This window comes from Lemur catta, chromosome 6 (assembly GCF_020740605.2).
Source record: "Lemur catta isolate mLemCat1 chromosome 6, mLemCat1.pri, whole genome shotgun sequence".
Taxonomy (NCBI): domain Eukaryota; kingdom Metazoa; phylum Chordata; class Mammalia; order Primates; family Lemuridae; genus Lemur; species Lemur catta.
The window spans coordinates 3,898,016-3,916,676 of NC_059133.1; the positions used below are offsets into that span (position 1 = coordinate 3,898,016).

Below are 18,661 nucleotides of genomic sequence, written 5' to 3' on the forward strand. Positions count from 1 at the left end.
AGGTTAAATGAGATAATATGCCTCAAATACTGGGCACAAGGTAGATGCTCCATAGTCTAGCTGTTATTTTTACTACTATTTTTATGTTGATGATCAATATTACCTATTTTCATCATTAATTCTAATTTTGAGGGACCTTGTGTCAATTTAGAGAGAGAAGAATAAAACTAGTCAATCCGGATGTTGGCTGTTGCGTAAGGCGAACAACTGCCCGGTGGAACTCTTCGCGCTGGGCCTGCCTCGTTGGCGGTCTCAGGGTCTGTTCATGTGTCCATTTGCAGAGTCACATGATCTCCTCTGCTCCCCACAACTGCCCCCATCTGGCTGCAGACCCCGATCTTCTTGCTTCCAGCCCAGTGAAGAGGACGGATGTCCCGACAATCACAGGGTGGCCAGGAAGGGTGGGCTGAGGCCCGTGCGAGGCCCCTGGGTGCACAGAGAGCAGAGCAGGGTCACCCACCGCACTGCCCACAGCCTGGGTGGATCCAGCCCGGTGCCCGGCCTCTCCCTGCGGTTCTGGCGCACACTGTCCCCACCTCCTCCGCTGTCCGCTAGGGGAACATCGTTGCAGTTAAACGGGAGCCACTGGCAAACATACCTGCATTCTTTGGACTCCGAGGCGTACGGCAGTGAGCAGTCCCTCTGCTGAGTGGCCATTCGATGTCCGTCTGCACAGCAAGCCTCCATGGGGACGTCGGTGCCCACTGTGCAAGGAAGAGAACAAGCTGAGGAGCAGCTCACCACTCACCCCATGTGGTGCCCCAGCCACCCGCACCATCAGCACACGCGCTTCCGGAGGTCTCGACAAGAGCGCCAGGCTGGCTCTGAAAGGGCGGTGGGCACGAACAGCACATCCTTTAGTCACTCTGCAAACCTGTACTGAAAACTCCACGGGGACACAACTGGGAGGACACCCCCACTCTTCCTAGAAAGACCTGAGTCCTCGACTGTTGCCTTCCAAATCCAACCTCGGACCGGATGCTGCAGCCCAGCACCCGAGTCCCAAGCACCCGCGGGCTGAACCCCTGCTCTGGCCGCACGCTGGATCTGCAGCTGCGGCCCCTGCCTTCCAGCCCAGCTGGCAGGATGGGTGGGTGCTGCTACAGAGGCCTGGCCGAGCTGCTGTCCCGCCCCGTGGTCAGGGAGCACCCAGGGTACAACTGACCCAACTCTCTCCAGAGTAGAGACTGGAAATGGGGGTTGGGGAGGACTCAAAATGCAAGGAGCCCCGTCAGGTAAGAAGGAGAGAACCCCCGTTTCTAGACCACGTCTGTGATCCACATCCACGTTCTCTCATCTCTGTAGCAACCTGTGAGGGGCATCCGTCCTCACGCCACAGATGAGGACACGGAGGCTGATGGTCTCTGCCCTTGGTTTGCCACAAGATCCTCTCTTCTACAGAGGCAGAGACCTCCGAGGAGTCTGTGAGGACAGGGCTGTCAGGGCAGGGAGTCCCGACTCAGACCAACACCAACAGCTGCCTCACCATATTAGCTCCTGCTCACAGGGAGCAGATAAAAGCCTCATGTGCAGCCAGCGGCCAGCCCACGCCCTCACGGCTAGACCAGCCAGGCCCTCGTACCCCAGCCACGGCTGTGGCCCCAGTGGGTGCACTCCCCAGCCCTTTAGCTCATGGGAGAAGACCCCACCATGACCCAAGCGAGGAGCCATGGGGTACCAAGGTGCCCACGTACTTGGCTCTCAGCTTAAGGGACTTACGTGCCGAGAAGTATTAGTACCGCCAGCCTCAGCTGCAGGGCAGGTCACCTCTCAGCAGGACATTGCACAACTGGGCTTTAAGAAACACCATGTTTTCTTACTAAGGGCTTTCTAGAACCCATGGGGTGAATCTGTCTTTTGTCCTCTTAGCCCTCAGCAGAAAAGCAAGCCAGTATGTGGCAGCCACAGAGCTGAGTGGCTCTAGCACTTTCCTGCTCTGTGACTTCTTGCAGGTGACTTCTACCCCTCCGAGCCCCAGCTTCCCCAGCGGTAGAACGGGGTGCAGAGGCGCTGAAGACGCTGAAGGTTATAAAGTTCCCAGCACAGAGCAAGCTGTCCGTAAACAGAGGCTTGATTACGTGTTAAATGATCGAAGGGGCTACCTCCCCAAAGCGAGTGAGAAATGGCAGAGGCGCAGCCCAGTCTCGGTGTGCGAGTCCCCCATGGATGAGCTGCCCCTGCCCCACCCCAGAAAGGCAAACACAGGTGCAGCGCAGGTCCCCGCAGCCCCCAGCAGGGCGGGAACTGCCAGAGCTGTAGAAACAAGCTGGAAGTGACCCCCACTGGGGAGGAGGCTGGGCACTTTGAACCTTATTCTCAGCAGGACAATCAAATAAATCCTTCGGTCAGTCTGGAAACTTGGAATGCCCCTGGAATGCAGCTCGAACGTTCTGAGCAGCCCGGAGCTGGAATTTCTGCAGAGTGGAGCTGTCTGGGGGCTGTGTCGGGGGAGCCGGGAGCCTCAGGGCTGCAGAATCAGCTCAGCCCCCTTGGGCATGAGGCTCCCGCCCGTCAGCCAAGGGAAAGCTCACACACAGCCCATCACAGAGATCATGAGCCCGGGCTGCACAGTGACAGGCAGAGGCGTGGGCAGCGGGGTAGAAGGGCTCATTGTCCTCGTCACGAACACCCAGCCCTCACCAGGCCCCGACCCAGGAGGGCACCGTGGACAAGGCCCCTCACTCACTACTCTCATCCCCCAACCCCTGAGGTTCGTTCTGCCGTCACCCTGCCTAGGACATGGCACGCAGTGTGGCCACCACACCACTGCGTAGAAGTGGCACCATTTCCTAACACATTTCTCCTGGCCTGCGATCCAGGCTGCTTCCAAGTCTTCACTACCAGGAAGGAACAAACAGCTCTGGGTGGAACGTCTTGATTCATGAATCTTTATTCCTAAAGTCAGGATTATTTGCTCAGGCTGGAACCCCAGAAGAAGAGTTGGGTCCAAGGCAGGAACATTTTCAAGATTCTTGCTAATTACGGTGGGCTGCAGCCCAAGAGGCCCCCCTGTGGGCGCAGCCCCTCAGCTCTGGGAGTGGAGCAGGAACACGGGTTTCCAGGGAGGACCTGGGGCCGATCTGCGGCCAGCCAGGGCGGCCGGCGCCACACTAGCCAAAGCTCACAGGCTCCAGGTCAAACCTGAGGTATTTGCCTGGGGACATGCTGGGAGCACCCCTCCCCCAGCACACGCAGGGCTTGGGCTGCTCCGGGGACACAGGAGCCAGGAGAACAGAGGAAGCTTCACTGCAGGCCGCCCTGGGTTTGGGCCCTGCCCTCGTACTGCTGAGCCTCTGGCTCCTAAGGCTCCTGATCTGGGAAACGGGGCTCAGACCACCCAATCGCAGGGTTACTGTGGGTGACCGGAGACGGTCCTGGGGTGCCCCACCAAACTGTCACAGGACTTCAAACGGAATCGAGAGCAGAGGAAGCGGAATGGAGTCAGGTCACCAGTGACGCAAACATGAACATTAGGTGTCCTGGTTCCCACCTGGGCCATCCGCACCCACGGACAACTGGTGCGTGGCCAGCTCTGCGCGGGGCTCGGCTGACGCTCGAGGCCCCCATGCTCCTCTGCTCGCTGCTCTCACTCACCGCTCCTCGGCCCTGGGCTCAGGCTTGGCTGGCTCTTTCTGCCTCCCCTGAATTCAGACCTCCTCTGAGGACAGGCACGGTGTCTCCCTCCTCTCACTGTGCCCACAGCACCTGCCCACGCCCAGCACAAACATCAGGGCTCAGGAAGTATTAGTTCAACAGAACCAGGGCAGGGGGCCCCTCAGCAAGACCACCCTTGAAATGCAGAGGCTGCTGGGCAGGATGTCCTGCCCCCGCAAACAAGCCTCTTCCTCCTCTTCCTCTGCCATCCTAGCGGGTGGAAGGAGGGACCCCAAGGGAACACCCACAGGCTGGAGCCAACCACAGAAAAGTGCAGGGCTGGTTAGAATTTGAGCAAGTCAGGGACCGGCTGTGGGTGGGGGGCGTCTGAGACCACAGAACTGCCACTTTCTTAGCCTTGGAGATGGGCCTCAATTTCCCTGGTGGATTCAGCACTGGTTGCCCCAACCCGTTAGGAAAACTGAACTGCAGGGAGAGGAGGGTCTTGTGGACAGAGGGGCCTACAGAACTCCCTGGCCTCACAGCTCAAGATGCCAACAAAGGCAGGCGCAGCAGGCTTGGCTTTCATAGATGCGTGTATCCCACACAAGAAAAGGACTGTTACTAACTTGTGTTCCAAAATAAGTAAAGCCACTCACATCTGCCAGCACTTCCTTGAGGTGGGGCAGGACCAGCTCTCTGAAGCACAAAAGCCAACGTGACTCCCAGCCCCCCACATGAGAGACACATTCCAATTAGAAAGGGAAAAACCCTGTCTTTGTCCCCTTTTAAATAAACAGACTTGGCCAGGCTGGTGGCCCACGCCTGTAATCCTAGCACTCTGGGAGACCAACGCAGGAGGATCGCTTGAGCTCAGGAGGAGACCAGCCTGAGCAAGAGTGAGATCCTGTCTCCACTGAAAATAGAAAAATTAGCCGGGTGTCGTAGCATGAACCTGCAGGCCCAGCTACTCGGGAGGCTGAGGCAGGAGGACCACTTGAGCCCAGGAATTCGAGGCTGCAATGAGCTGTGATCATGCCACTGTACTCTACCCAGGGCGACAGAGCAAGACCCTGTCTCAAAAAATAAATAAACAAAATATACTCGAGGTATGAAAATCAAATAAGGTCAGTAAGGCAGGTATAGTAGCCCAGGGCAAGAGTACATATGAGGTCCCTAGAGTCAAGTCCATAGACAACAATACAAAGGTGGTGTCAGAGGCTGGGCGGAGGGAGAGCGGGGAGTCAGTGTCTAACTGGCACAGAGTTCGGGTTTGGGAAGGTGAAAAGTTCTGGAGATGGAGGGTGGTGATGGTCACACAACAATGTGAATGTGCTCAATGCCACTGACTATACACTTTAAAGTGGTTAAAATGGTAAATTTTATGCATTGTATAATTTGCCGCAATAAGAAATACATTTTTACACCAAATAATTTAGTGTTTGTGGGCCATTTTGTAACGTTCTTCATTAGGAAAGGAACTGGGGGTTTTGCCCATTCACTTACGTGCCTTTTTCAGTCGATGCTGTTTTAACGCACTGATCTTAATACAAAGAGGACTGCTTAGCAAATCGGGCTTAGAACGTGACAGCGGATGCAAGGTGTCCACGGCAGGCTAGGGGACTGCCAACAGGAACAGTTAAAACTAACAAAACACACTGTAACTTTGCAACCAAAACAAAGATGATTTTAAAACTTTTAAAAAAACAAAAACAAAAAACACCCCAGGGATGGTACCTCCCCAGAGTGTCTAGAGAGGGCAGGAGGAGGGCGGTGTGGGGTGCGGGGCCCCACGGTCAGCCCCGGCTGCTCCTCCTGCCCCACCACGGGTGCTCCCACTCGCTCCTCTACCCGGGGATCGGGTCACCTTTGGGTCATCTAAAACCAGCATCCTGCACTTCGCACAAGCAGGGGGTACCTGAGCCAGCAGGTGCCCCTCTCCTCCCCCGACCGCCTGCTCATGCAAGCCACACCCCCACCCAGGCTGGGCCACCAACCCCCCACGCAGACCCCCCACCGCACGGGCACCAAGAGTTTCCCAGGGGTGGACGGCATCCAGCGAACCCTCTGCTGGGTCCCAGGCCCACCGGCAACCCCTTCCGAAGGGCATAAGGTCAAAGCAACTGGCACGCAAACCCCACCGCACCTGCGCAGTCTGGAGAGCAACTCGGAGTAAACGAGGCCTCCGCGGCTTCTTCCATCTCCCCAATCACGGACAGCTGCGCCGCTCCCAACTCCAGAAACTGCCTCAGATGAACCCCCACGGGGCGCCCACCCACGCCCGCCACGCCCTCACTGGCCACTCAGCGCCCGTCCGGGGCCGAGGGCCCTCCAGAGAGAAGCAGGGCCTCGGGCAGTCTGGAATCTTCTCCCACAGATCGTTTCCCCTTTTTTCCTGAGAAGAAACGTCAATCAACTACAGCTTTAATCTGATTCCTGTCACCTGTGTGGATTAGATCCACAAAGCATAATACTAAACATAAGCCAAGAACGAGCTCTCTCGCAAATCCTGTTAACCTGCAACCCCAGCATTCCAAGGCAAGGCCACATCGCGGGTTAAACTGCCCAGCCGCGAACCGGCTCCCACGAGTGCTACATGTCACTGAGCCTCGTCTTCCTTACCTGTAAAATGGGCTGGTAACGGAGCCTGCGGGCAGGGTTGGAAGATCAGTGTCAGACAACCACAGAAGAAAACAGCATCTTCAACATTTAGCAAGTGGGAAGGTTATCGCACCAGGACCGGGAGAACATTCCTGGTCACAGGAGTCACACACCCTCAGGCGGACATGCTGCCAGGTCCCCGACACCCCACCACGTCCATCACCCCTCTCGGGAGAGACACACCTGCCCCGAGTCACTGGTGTGCAAGTGGAGAGAGACGCGGCTTAGCTCACAGCGTCAGATAGCATTTGTCACCCGAGACAGCTGCTGAAACTACATTTCTTCCAGGTAAATTAAACCTTTGTAAAGATTATGGTGCGAACTGTGACCTGTGGTAATTACAAGGGGAAACCGACAGCACGCTACGTGTTTCCAGGCATGCGGAGGCTCACGGTTTAGAAACACAGGTAACGTGGCCCATGGGGACTATGCCCTTGACACTTATAGCCACATGTTCTTTCCAAGACTGCGGATGCCGGGCTGGTGGTCAGAGGGATTCTGTACCAGTCCTCGGGTGGAAGCTTCCAGAATGGCAGCCTGCTAGCTGTAAACACTGCAGGTGCTGTGGGCAATGCCTGAGCACGCTCCCCGGAGGCCTGTGAGCCACTGGGATCTACTACTCAGGTCCCACTGCACAGTGTCACAGTGGGGAGACCCAGAGCAGGGGGTGAAATGTCCCTTCCTTCGGGAAGTCCTCCCTAATCACCCCCAACACACACACATAGCTGTGCGCACAATCTCTTTGTTCCCTGAATGCCCCAGCACTGAGCACAAATAATTAACTCTTTACTTAGCACCACGAGGACTGGGCCAGGCTCTGTCTCCTTCCGCACCCTGCCCCACACCTGCCCCAAGCCGGTGTGGTGAATAAACGATCTCCCGTGACCCTAGTAACTCTATGAAATGGGGGGGCGGGGCATTCAGTAAGTTGCCTGATCCGTGCAGCAAATGCTGGGCAGCCTCCAAATCCAGCTTTGACTCTGAAGCTCACACCCCATTCTAAAACCCCAAAGGAAACACGGGCCTCCTGCTGAAGCTGGACTTAAAAAATCATGTCTTGAAAAGATGAGTGAGGCCATCCAGGGTCCTGGTTAGGAGAATGCGCTAGAGATGAGCTGCCCGGTTCGAGTCCTAGCGCTGCCACTGAGCAGCTGTGTGTGCGGGCACGATGCCCGGCCTCTCTGTGCCCTGCCGTCCTCCCGATCCTCCCTGCACGAGCAGGATGACGACAGCACCTCCTCGTGGGGATGGGATGAGGTAACAGGCGAAGTGGGCACAGGTGGGGCGAGAAAGTCTGTGAGGGCAGGTGCTGGGTTTCCACTCGGGACCCAGCCCCGGGCATCAGTGACTCTTAGGAACGGCATAGAGTGGGTCCGCAGATTAGCGTTAGGCCAAAACAAGAAGCAGGACTTCTTACCCAGGCAGCAAAACTTAACAGTTCAGTTTTACTACTCTAGCAGGTGACAGGATCCAAAAGGAAAAGTAAGGTTTGAGAAAAATACTGGATCACCCTTATTCACAGAGTCATCGAGGGGATTACGTTAGTTACTGAACGGAAAACATTTCAGTTTTAGTAACTACCTGGAGCAAAGCATGCGCTCATCTCGGCAATGAGCAGAAACAGATGCAGAGAGATCATGGTGTCGGTCAAGATCTCTCCAGGCACTTTCAGGATTGGGACCCACACACAGCAACCTCACCCTCTTGTAGTGCCGGCTGCAGTGCAGAACCCTCCCAAGGACAGGGGGCAGCTGGAGCAACAGGCACTCCACCCCCTCCTGACCCAGCCTCTAGTCAGGACCAGCCTGGGGGTCGGAGGCGGCAGCCCAGCCTCTGGCCCCTCTGCCTGCTCTGCAGACTCAGCAGCCTCCTCTCTTCTCAGCCCGAGGGGTCTCTGAGCCCAGGGAACTATGCAGCCACATCTGAAATCATTACCAGGAAACTGGAACTATACGGTCTTCCAAAAGCATTTATTAATCAAATTGTTGTGATTTGATATTTTGCAAAACGAAAATCTTTTGTCATAAAATATACCGGCAAAATAATTACGTGCCCTGTGAGAACTGTCTTCATAAAACTCTACCTGCAAAGCTGCCCTGCCGGCGGGCCCACTGCTCACAGAGCCCAGCCTTAACGGAGTCACGGGCAGGGTGGGGACACTGAAGAAGTGGCTGGGTGGTGGCAGTACGGTGCCCCCATCCTGAGGAGGGGACAGAACTCCTGGAAGCTCCCTGCAAGTCTCATGTTTTCTCCTGCCTAATGGGGCCTTTGCTCGTGCCATTTCCTCCCCATCCTTCTCCTCTTGCAGGTCCCAGTTTGCATGCTGCTTCCTCCAGGAAGTCCTCCCCAACTCTGCCAGCAGGGCTGGGTTCATTTTTCTCTATCTTCTGGGAATATGGGCCACATGGGGGGAAGGGCCCCTGCCACAGCCCCCAGACAGAACAGTGTCTGGCACGGAGCTGTGCCTCAGCGAATGAATGACGGAATGACTGAGGATGCCACTTGCTCGACTTTTACCAGCACGGGCTTGGCACTGACAGCTGCCGGTTCTGTGGTGCTGTTGGGCCCCCTTGCCAGCTCCTGGCTGGGAAATTCGAGAAGGAGAATTTTCAGAAGTCTTGCCGATACTGCCCTACCCTAGGAAAGGGGACAAGAATAATAGCTAATAATAATAACAACATAGCTACCTTGGTAGACATAGTCCTATGTTCACTCCCTTAATCCTCAAAGCGACCTAAGAAGTAGGTTTCTGTTATCTCCATTTGACAAATGAGAAAACCACCAAACCACCCCGTGGGCTTTTTCTGAGGGATGACAGGCAAACTGGCTTGCAGTCCCACTGGCCCGTCGCACCCTGCTGGGGCCTGACGATGAGCTAGCTGGGCTCCCCCAACTCCCGCACCCCACACCCCAGCACCCCACACCCAGGTAGTGCCGGGAGCGGGTGCCAGTGCTGCTCCCCACGGCACCCAAGTCTCATCTTCCTGCGTTCAGCACTCCGGGCCCCCACCTCCTGCCTGGGAAACTTCCAGAAGCGGCAGCGGCACAGACCACATGTTTTTAAGCCAAGTCCTCTCTGGCCTTTGTTCTCCCTCCCAACTCAACTTTCTTTTAATCCGACTTTCTTTAAATCCTCCGTAGGAAATGCTGCCCGGCTGCAGCCAGAGGCCAAGAAAGCCTTGGAGAAAACACCATCTCTTTCCCCAACACCCCCTCCTCCCCACTCCCTCCCACCCCAGCTCGTCAAAGCCCAATGGGACAGACTGACACAGGACAGACAGGCGGCTCCATCTCTGCCTCTGGCAAGAAAGATCAGAGCCCTTCTGCATTTAAGCTTAAGTGGCCAGGCCTCCCAGTCACCAAGAGTTTCAGCCAATTGGTTAAAGGGCTCATCATCTGATGGCTTTTTCTAAGATCTCTTTTAAACTGCATGTTTCCTGGTGGCCCCACAGCACTCTGAGAGCAAGGGCAGTGTCACCCGCGGCCTCATGGCTGCAGAAAGGAGCCAGGCAGTCTTCTAACTCCCTCTCCCTAAACCGCACCAAACTAAACTTGTTGAAATTCAAAATGGGTTCTCCCCCAGAGAAACAAAAGGCCCACAAGACAATCCAGCTGTTCTCATCAAACTGCAATCAAGAGGCCTTTCATACCCTTCAAGTTAGAAACTTCTCTATGGAGAAAGACAGCTGGAGTCGTGACCGCTCCAGGCCGGAGAGTCCCGGGGTGTTCATTCAAAGTTAAACATGCACAGGGAGAAACTGTTATCTTAACAGCAGGCAGAAAAGAACAGTGATGGGGGATCTGGGGACTCCCATGCTCGTGAGCTGAACTGTGCCTTCTCTCTGGCCCTCAGTTTTGTCATCTGTAAAATGCGGGGGTCTCTGAGGTCCCTTACATTTCCAACTGGAGTCTTGGGTGCCCACCCCGGCTCCAAGGTCCCCCCTTGGTTTTCCCTCCGTAATGCCTGCTGCTGCCTGGAATGCCCTTCTTCCCACACCTGCCTCCCGCCCAAGCACCCTCTCCTCCAAGAAGCCTCCGGTGAGCCCCAGGGGCCAGGACAGCTCTGGGTGCCAACACTGAGCCCCACACCTCCCCATGCTGTCTCCAACCCCGAAAACTGACCCAGGCCGTGCCCAGTGCCTGGAACACCAGAGCTCCACAGCGGTCTGCTGCGGCAAGCGGGCCAGGAAACCTCTGCAGAGCTAGCTCCCCGACACCCCCACCTCCCGGGGCAAGCATGAGCTGGGACAAGTGACCTTTTGACCAAGGAGGAGGGTGGTTATCAGCGTTTAAAAGACGCTAAAGTAAACCAGGGGCAAAGAATCTGAGGCTCCCAGGGTGGCCGGGGGCTCTCCTCTGGCCCTGGCCCCTGGCAGAACAAAGACTCCAGTAGGGCGAGGCCTGGCTAATGGCCCTGAGAAGCCATGGGGCCAGCACAGAGGTCACAGGTCATGGCTCTGCTGCCCTGTGGCTGTTCTGATCCACAGGGCCTCGTGGTCACAGGCCTTGAGGATTAGGGAAGAGAAGGCAGAGACAGCCTGGGTGGCCCCTATCCTGGTATCAGTCCCACCGCTGGGGGTGGGGTGGTTCTGGGTCACAGATGTGCTTTTAGAGACTCCATCTCCTTTGCCATAGGTGGAAGTGGTTTGCAAGTGGCCTGTCCCCAGTCCCGGAGGAGCATGGAGCCCAGCAGAACCGCAGCCTTGAGCCCACTGAGTCCCAGGAGGGAGGCAAGAGGAAGTGTCCCCTCCCTCCCTGCCCCCAGCTAAGGCCCTGAAAACCTCCAGGCTGCTTCCTTAGCTTCGGATTTGTTCCTGTCCAGCCCCTACCCCGTGCCTGGTTGTGTCTACTGGGCAAATTACCGTCTCCCCCCTCCAGGCTTCGTTTCCTCATCAGCAAGCTGGGTACAACAGCCCCTACCTGGGGATGGAGGAGAGGACGGTGGGAAAAGATAGCCCAAGGGCGCTTGGGACGCCAAGTGCATGGCACCGAGTGGGCTCAGTAGCCCCAGCCGTCGCTCCCCAGCCCCCATGGCCCAGGGTGGGGCCTTCGGGCCCCCACGACTTGCCAGGACTTGGGTAGGAGGCTGGATGTGAGAGCCACCCAGAGGATACGTTTGGGAGATGGGGGGATCCCGTCTTTAAAACAAGTCCCCCAAGCCAGGGAGGTGGGCAGGACGGACGCCGGCAGTGGGGGAGGGGAGCGGACGTCGCCTGGGCCTCGGGACGGCGCGATGCCTGCCCGGGGGCGGCGCGGGGCAGGCACGGGCTCCGGGCGCACGCCGCTCCCAAGCTGCCAAGGAGCGCGGGGCCCGAGGGGCTGGGGACCCTAAAGCGGGAGCCGTGGGCCCGGGGCGCCCCTACCTCGGGCCGCCAGCAGCGCGAAGCCGCCGAGCAGCAGCAGCGGCGGCGGGACCCGGCGCGACGGCGCGGCGCGCTCCATGGGGTCGGCGGGCGGGCGGCGGACAAAGGCGCGGGCGGCTCCTCGGGTCGGCCGGCGAGGCGGGCAGCGCGGGCTCCACGCTCCGGCCGAGCCTCCGCAGCCAACGCTGGGCCGGGCCGCGCCGTTCAATTATCCCGCCCGCGAGCAGGGCGCGGCGGAGGCGGGGCCGGGCGCCGGGTCCTCCCTCCCCGGGCCGCCCCCCGCCCGGGCGTCGGGACCCCTCCTCGCCCTGCACCGCCGCGAGGGGCGCCCCGCCCGGGTGGGGAAGCCTCCAGGACCCCAGGCTTCCCTGGAGGAGAACACAGAAGGGGGGGCGCCTTCGGGCCAGGGGCACCCCCACTCCTACCCCCTCCCTGCGCCCATGAAACCCGAGCCCCCTCCCAGGCCGGCCACAGGGCTCCGCGGAAAGGAGGGACCCTGCCGCAGGCAGCAAGGGCCTCCGCCGAGCCCGGCCTGAGGCCCCGTGGAGCGGGAATAAGGGCGGGACCCACGCGGGGCTCCCCGCGCACAGCCCGCGCCGGCCGTCTGCCCGCTTCCCGCCTGCCCGCGCCTCGCCCGGGTCCTGCGGATGGGGGCGGGGGCGACCCCAGGCCTGTTCGGGCTGGGACCCGGCTCTGCCCTCAGGGACTGCCAGTCAGGCAGCCAACAAACTGAACCAGCTGCCCGGCACCGGTAGAAGGTGCTGGGCTTGCCGGGGACACCGAGGCCCAGGGGAAGAGATTCGTTTGATCCCACGGAGGCTGCACAGGAGGAGGCCCCTGCGCTGGGCCTGTGGCGGCCACTCCTTTGTGTAGGAATTCATGGCTGCAACCGGTCAGTGGTTCCTGAGGATTAGTCTGTTGCAACCACAAATAGAATTATTTTTAAAAGAAGAAAGAAAAAGCTAGTGCAAATGAAGATGTGCTAAATGTACGGCTCCCGCAGCCAGCAGTGCTACCCCCAGGTCTACACCCAGCGGGAATGCATACACGTGTGCACCGGAAGACAAAAAGACATGTGCTAGAATGTTCGTAGCAGCACTATTTATACTCCACAGTGAATCCACACATTGGAATACCGTGAACTGTGCAGAGCGGCCGGCCCGCAACTCACGTAACAGGGACGGATCCGCAGACACGGTGCAGAGCCCTAGAGCCAGCCTCACGGGAAGGCTTACTGCGGCATTCCATTTGCCTACAAGGCACAAGCAGAAGTCAGGAGACAGATGACCCTGGGTGGGTTTGTGGCTGGAGGAAGCTGAGGGGCTTTCTGGGGACTGGTTAGGATCCGTTTTCTTAACATGGTATTGGCTTTGAGGCTGGGCTCAGTGTCTGGAAATTTACCGAGCCGTTCACTCTTCTGAATGCACGTTAAATTTAAAAATCAAAAAGACAAAAACTCATTTCCCCACGGGATGTCTTATAAGTTCATGAAAGGGGCCTGTGTGCTCACTGCCTCCGGTTAAGGAGGCCTCCCAGAAGAGGGGACAGACATGTGACCAGCCTGGCTGCTGAGAGTTGAGAAGGATGGGAAGGCTTTCCCGGGCAGGGGCAACAGCCTCTGCAACGGCCTAGAGGCTGCAGAGCTCCTGGGCAGCTCGGGAAGAGGGTCTGGTCCATCCAGCCTGGGCGTGGTGCAGGTGCCGGAAGTGCGGCAGCTGGCAAGGTGGGGGGGGGAGCTCTGAGCTGGGCACAGGTTGGAGACATGACTACTTGGTATTAATGTGACTTGTTTGAACCATGGGGGAATAAGGGTGCACTGCAGTTTAGAGGAGCAAGAGAAGGTGACTGCTGGAGGGTGGGGGTGGGGGAAGGTGGTGGGTGTAGCTTTCTCTTTGAAACTCCCCCACTCTTTTTGAGACCTGAAACCTGCACCCCTGCCTCAGGCCGGGGTTGGGAGGATCTGGGAGGCCTTTTGTTCTTGCATCCCAGGTGGGCTGGCGGAGGTCACAGCTTTGTCTTGGGCAGAGATTGGGAAGATTAGAACAGTTAACCACAATAGCCTAGAACTGAGCCGTCCTCCCTTTAAAAACTCTGTATTTCTGCTTGTGTTCAGGAAATTTGGATTTTGAGGCAGAAGTTCTGCCATTTTTCCTCCTTTGCCGGCAAATAATAAAAATTCTCTTTCTTCCTCCCCGAAACACTTGTCCTCATTCTTCTGACGCAGCCTCAAAGACATCAAGGACAAGTGCCTTTGAGTTTTCAGTAATGGGAGGAAAGGCAGAGGGGACCTGGGGGATCCAGAAACAGACTGGAAGACACAAGCAGAGCGGTGGGAGGGAACCAGAAGGCCACGATGTCTAAGAAGGGGTCAAAGAGTGATTCTGGCTGGGACTGCCCAGTGTGGCTCAGTGGTCAGTGAGGCCAGGACTGAGAAGTCTGCTGGGGATGAGGGAACAGGGACAGTTGGTGGCTGTCATTCATTCAGCTGGGCATGGGCACTGCCCTAGGCATGTCAAGGGACTAGCTGGGAGGGGAAGGCCTGAGCCAGCCTGCAGCAGTGGGACAGGGAGGCCAGAGGGGGAGAGACAGGACACAGAGACCTATCCTGCCCCAGCCCTTCCCGAAGCTTCGTGAGCTGACCCTGGTTCTAAGGCTCACCCTCTTTAGGCACTCACTCTGGTCCTGGTCCCAGGCCTGTCCTCCTCAGTCTCTCCAGATCTTCTTGTCCCTGTGGCTAGTGACTTGGAAAGTCAGCCACCAGGTGTCAAAGAAGCGGGCACCACTGTGAGAACCCCCAGGACCAGCTAGAGATTGTGACTGAGCTTTGGGAGAGAGGACAGGCTCCCAGGCCATACCACCTGAGTTCCAGTCCAGGCTTTGCCACTCCCTGGCTCTGTGGCCTTGAGTAAGTTACTGACCCTCTTTGGTGCCTCATTTCCTCATCTGTCCAGTGGGGTGATGACAGGACTTCACACGGTTCTGAGAATCAAGGAGATGCCGACACGTGTGCAGTGGTCCCGTCAGCTGCTGGGATGGTGGCGACGGTGATGTGCCTTCAGGACAGAACCAGGAAGCACCGGTCACGACCTACTCACTCTCCACCTGGCCTTGGGCAAGTCCCTTTCTGGGCCTCAGTTTCCCTACCAGCAAAATGAAGGGGATGGGCCAGGCTGCTTCCAAGGATACTTCAGACCCCAAACCCCAGGCTGACTCTAGGACCCTTCTCCAGTTCCGGTAGACCCCAGCTTTCAGAGACCCACTGAGAAATCGAAGTCCTGAGGTTTTTGGAGCCCAGGTAAGCTACACCCAGGTGTTGGGAGAGGCAATCTACCATGGGCCTGGGTGTCCCTGCACATTCTTACTGAGTATGCCCGAAGTGGCAAAGCCCCGGCCACTCTGTGTCCATGACTGAGGGCTGTATTTGCAGCAAGCAACCCGGAAGGCTGAGGTCACACGTCCCTCCAGACAAGTTTACCGTAAAAGCGGTGAATCCCCCAGCTCAGTGTTCTGTGTAGTGCGGCCCATCGTGTGTGCAGGTCTCGCCCCACCCTGAACTTGGAAGACACAAGCAACTCCTGCGAGCAGGAAGCCGAAGCTCTGGCTGCTGTTTTACCGCTAGTAATAAAGTCCCTTGTCTCTGACCCAGAAGTCTCACCACCGGACAGTGGCAGTGCCTCCATTTGATCAAGGTCATCTGACTCTCATCTGAAAGCGACTTTTCATCTAGGGTTCTGTTTTCCACAGAACATTATAGCATAAACATTGCCCTGTCTTATGAGAAATCTTCATTACGTATCTAGCGAGTGGATAGTATGAAAGTTGTATGCATGTTTACTTACTTCTATTATGGGACATTTTGGGCATTTAAATCTTTCAGGGTTATAAATCATGCTGCCGTGAAACCTGTGTGCTCTAGGCTCAGCTGGAAGAGCAATTGCTGCACCCAGACATTGACAAACACATTGAATGAGAGAGAGAGAGAGACTCAGGAGTGTGAGTCTCTCCACCTGAGGTACTTTCACAGAGAAAAGAAACAGCTATCTTGTTTCAATGTATGTTTGTAACCATCAGAGAGGCTGAACACTTTCCTTGCACTTATTAGCCATTTCTATTTCTCTCTTGGTGACTTCTTTGATAACCTTTACTCATTTATTTTTGCAGTAGCAGAATTATTTATGACAATGAAAATCTAGAAAAAAGATGCAATGTTCAATAATAACCCACTTATGATATATACAATTAGATTCAACTATATCAATATTCAGTGATTCAATGGACTATTGTACCATAGTTGAAAAGGCAAAATACATCCATGAATAGAAACATGGTATTTGTGAACTAATACTATTTGAAGAAATAGAAAACGAAATCAAGTGTGAGGGTGCAGTTACGCCTGTGTAAAAGCTGTATTCATGTAGCAAAAAATAAAAAGGAAACTAAATGAAAATGAACAGTGTGTTCGATTAGTAAAAATTTTTGTTGGTGTTGTTTTTTGTTTTAGGAAACAATTGAGGCAGGGAGGGATAATTGTGCCAAAAACCTGGAGTAACATAATTACTGCACCACACCCTGACCCTGAGCTTCTTGGCAACCAGAGCAAAATTCAAATTATGGTCACTTATACAGTTCCTGTTTTCTGACCAAAGAAAGTGCATCAGTTTATCAGGAGAGACACAGTTGTTTCTGGCACTAAATTCTAATCATTTTTCTTCTGGGTCTTTATGTAAGAGTCAGGAAACTTTATGAGCAGCACATTGGCTTGTCGTTTGCAAACAAAAAATGAGATTGCTCTTTGGGAAGGTTCCATGTGGGGAGTTAGGGGCCAGGGAGGCCCCCCACCCTCTCACCCCCCGGGTCCTGGGCAAGAGGACACACACCCGAAGGAATGTGCTCCAAGCAGGAAGTCATTCATTATGTCCCGTGTCACAGTCCAGCTTTCTCCCATCGCTGAGGAGCAGAGCAGGTCACTCTCCCCTGATAACTAATAGCTTTTCACTTGTTTGAAAGATCATTGTCGGCACATGTGGACTGTTTTTCCCCAAGTTAGGAAACAAATGGCTCTGACGCTGCCCAGCCTCTGCAGCACACGCCTCCGTTGATTTTTGCGCCTGGAGCTGGTGCTACTCCCTGCCCGTTCCCTCCCTGGTGTTTTCTGAGAGCAGTGCATGGCCTGGCCCTTGCCCACGCCCCAGGTGCATCTTGGCCTCACCCACGGCTCACCTGCAGCAGCCCCTGGGCCTTTGCACAGCTCCCAGAGGACCCAAGCCCCTGCCTCCCTTGTCTCCCTTCCCTGCCCCCTTGCTTGGCTGGCTCCTTGAGTCCTTCCGGTTTCAGCCAAAATGCCCCTCTGCAGAGAGCCTTTCCTGCCCATCCTGCTGACCAAGTCCCCAGGCCTTGGTGTCCCCTGCCCTGCACCCACCTGCCCCCTTTATTACACGTATCCCCCTCATATTCCTTTATTTCTTTGTGAACATGCTGATTTCCTCTCTGCCCACTACTCCGCAGGGTCCCGGAAGGCAGGGCTGTGTCTGCCTGTTTGTGCTGTGCCGCGCATTGAGCACATCTTTGACGCGCAGTAAATCCTGAGTGCATGAGTGGAGACTCCAAGCTATGCTCCTAGTGGCTGGCAATGCAGTATGGTAAGAAAAACATGCTTTGGGTCACAGCCATGCATAACATGACAGCCACCGCCGAGATGGGCCTTCTCCTCTCCACGTCATGGCTCAGGAAACCGCAGCAGAGACTGTGGCCTAAGAAGGTGGCAGAGACTCTGACACTTGGGGTGGCTGCCCGGACACACCCACCCCCACTGCTGGGTCTGCTTCTGAGTCCCTCCTGCAGTCCTCCACTGGGGTCTGTTCCCCACTTGGAAGGTCCTACGGACAATCACGTGACTAGGGCAAGAAATGCAGAATTCCATGCCTTGAAGAGGGCTGTGAAAGTTAGAGATTCTGAATTATTCCGTACAAACAGCCCCCAGGGAAATGTTTTCATTCAGACGTTAAGAGGGCCAGACTCTGCAAACCTGTCCCAGCTCAAACAGGCAGAGCCTGGTTGCATTTAACAGAGATTCTCTACAAATGCAAATCTCTCGCCGCCGCCCCCCCCCCCCAGACAGCCTTGCAAATATTCCTGTTTGCCCAAAGCCCTCTCAAAATGCAACAAAGAAATGAATTTGGGTTCAAATATTTCTTATTTCCTTCAACCCTAAAAAGAAAAAACCCTCAAGATATACAGCCCCTACAAAATGAGTGCATGTCAATTATAACCTTAGGATTGTAGCCTAAATAAACTCTTAAATGTTGATTACAAGTTTATCTCCACAGATGCAAATCAAGGAAGAGATGTGATCCCTCTTCTACCCACCCTGGGAAGATTCCCAACATTGCTTCCTCTACTCCTTTTTTGAATGTTCATCTTACGCAGATTTACTGGGCACCAAATACAACGCCATCAATTGCCACACTGCTCACCTCCTCCACCCCTCCCTTTTTCCTGTGTACCCCTTATTTCCTTTAAATGCAAAATCCTCAACCTCTTCTAAGGAGAGCCTCGTCCACAACAGATACTTTGTGGGCTGTGCCTTTCCTGGATGCATCCTTAAAATCTTGGCTTAATAAATCTCAATTGAATGTGACTCTCTTGGTTTCAGTCACTTATTAAACAGCATCTATCTTTTTTTCCCTAGGTTTGAAGAATTCCCCACTTACAAGCCTCATTCGGAGGCCCTGCTTTCTTCCCAATGTGGAAATGAACATCTCACTTCTCCCCCACTAGCCTCCCTTGAAGTTGGGGTGCTAGCCAGGGACCAAGGCCAGCCCATTGGACGTGGCCATCCCAGATCTTTGTCGTGGAAACTGGTGGTGGGAAGGAGCAGGGCTGGTGACCAGGCTGGTTGGTCATCAGAAGCAGTGGCAGCAGCAAGGACATGGTCTTCCCAGTGTCAGCACTGGCAGCAGAGCAAGCTGTGGCATCATGCAGCGTGGAGTGGTGGTAGCATGGTGGCATGGTGGCCGTGTCATTACCTGCCTGGCTTTGTGGCC

The 18,661-nt window shown here is 55.7% G+C and overlaps 1 protein-coding gene across 2 annotated transcripts in view; it reads right to left on the reverse strand.

Moving 5' to 3' along the window:
- FBLN1 (fibulin 1) overlaps positions 1–11,852 on the reverse strand; it is a 72,086-nt gene extending 60,234 nt beyond the window's left edge. Inside the window, exons 1-2 of one of the 2 annotated variants that reach the window (XM_045552794.1) lie at positions 11,619–11,852; positions 599–704 (exon numbers count right to left, since the gene is read on the reverse strand). In XM_045552794.1, the coding sequence (XP_045408750.1) occupies positions 599–704; positions 11,619–11,697 (185 nt within the window). In that variant the 5' untranslated portion in view covers positions 11,698–11,852. The remainder of the gene's footprint in view (positions 1–598; positions 705–11,618) is intronic. The other variant, XM_045552795.1, reaches the window with a different exon arrangement.
- Positions 11,853–18,661: the final 6,809 nt, after the last annotated feature.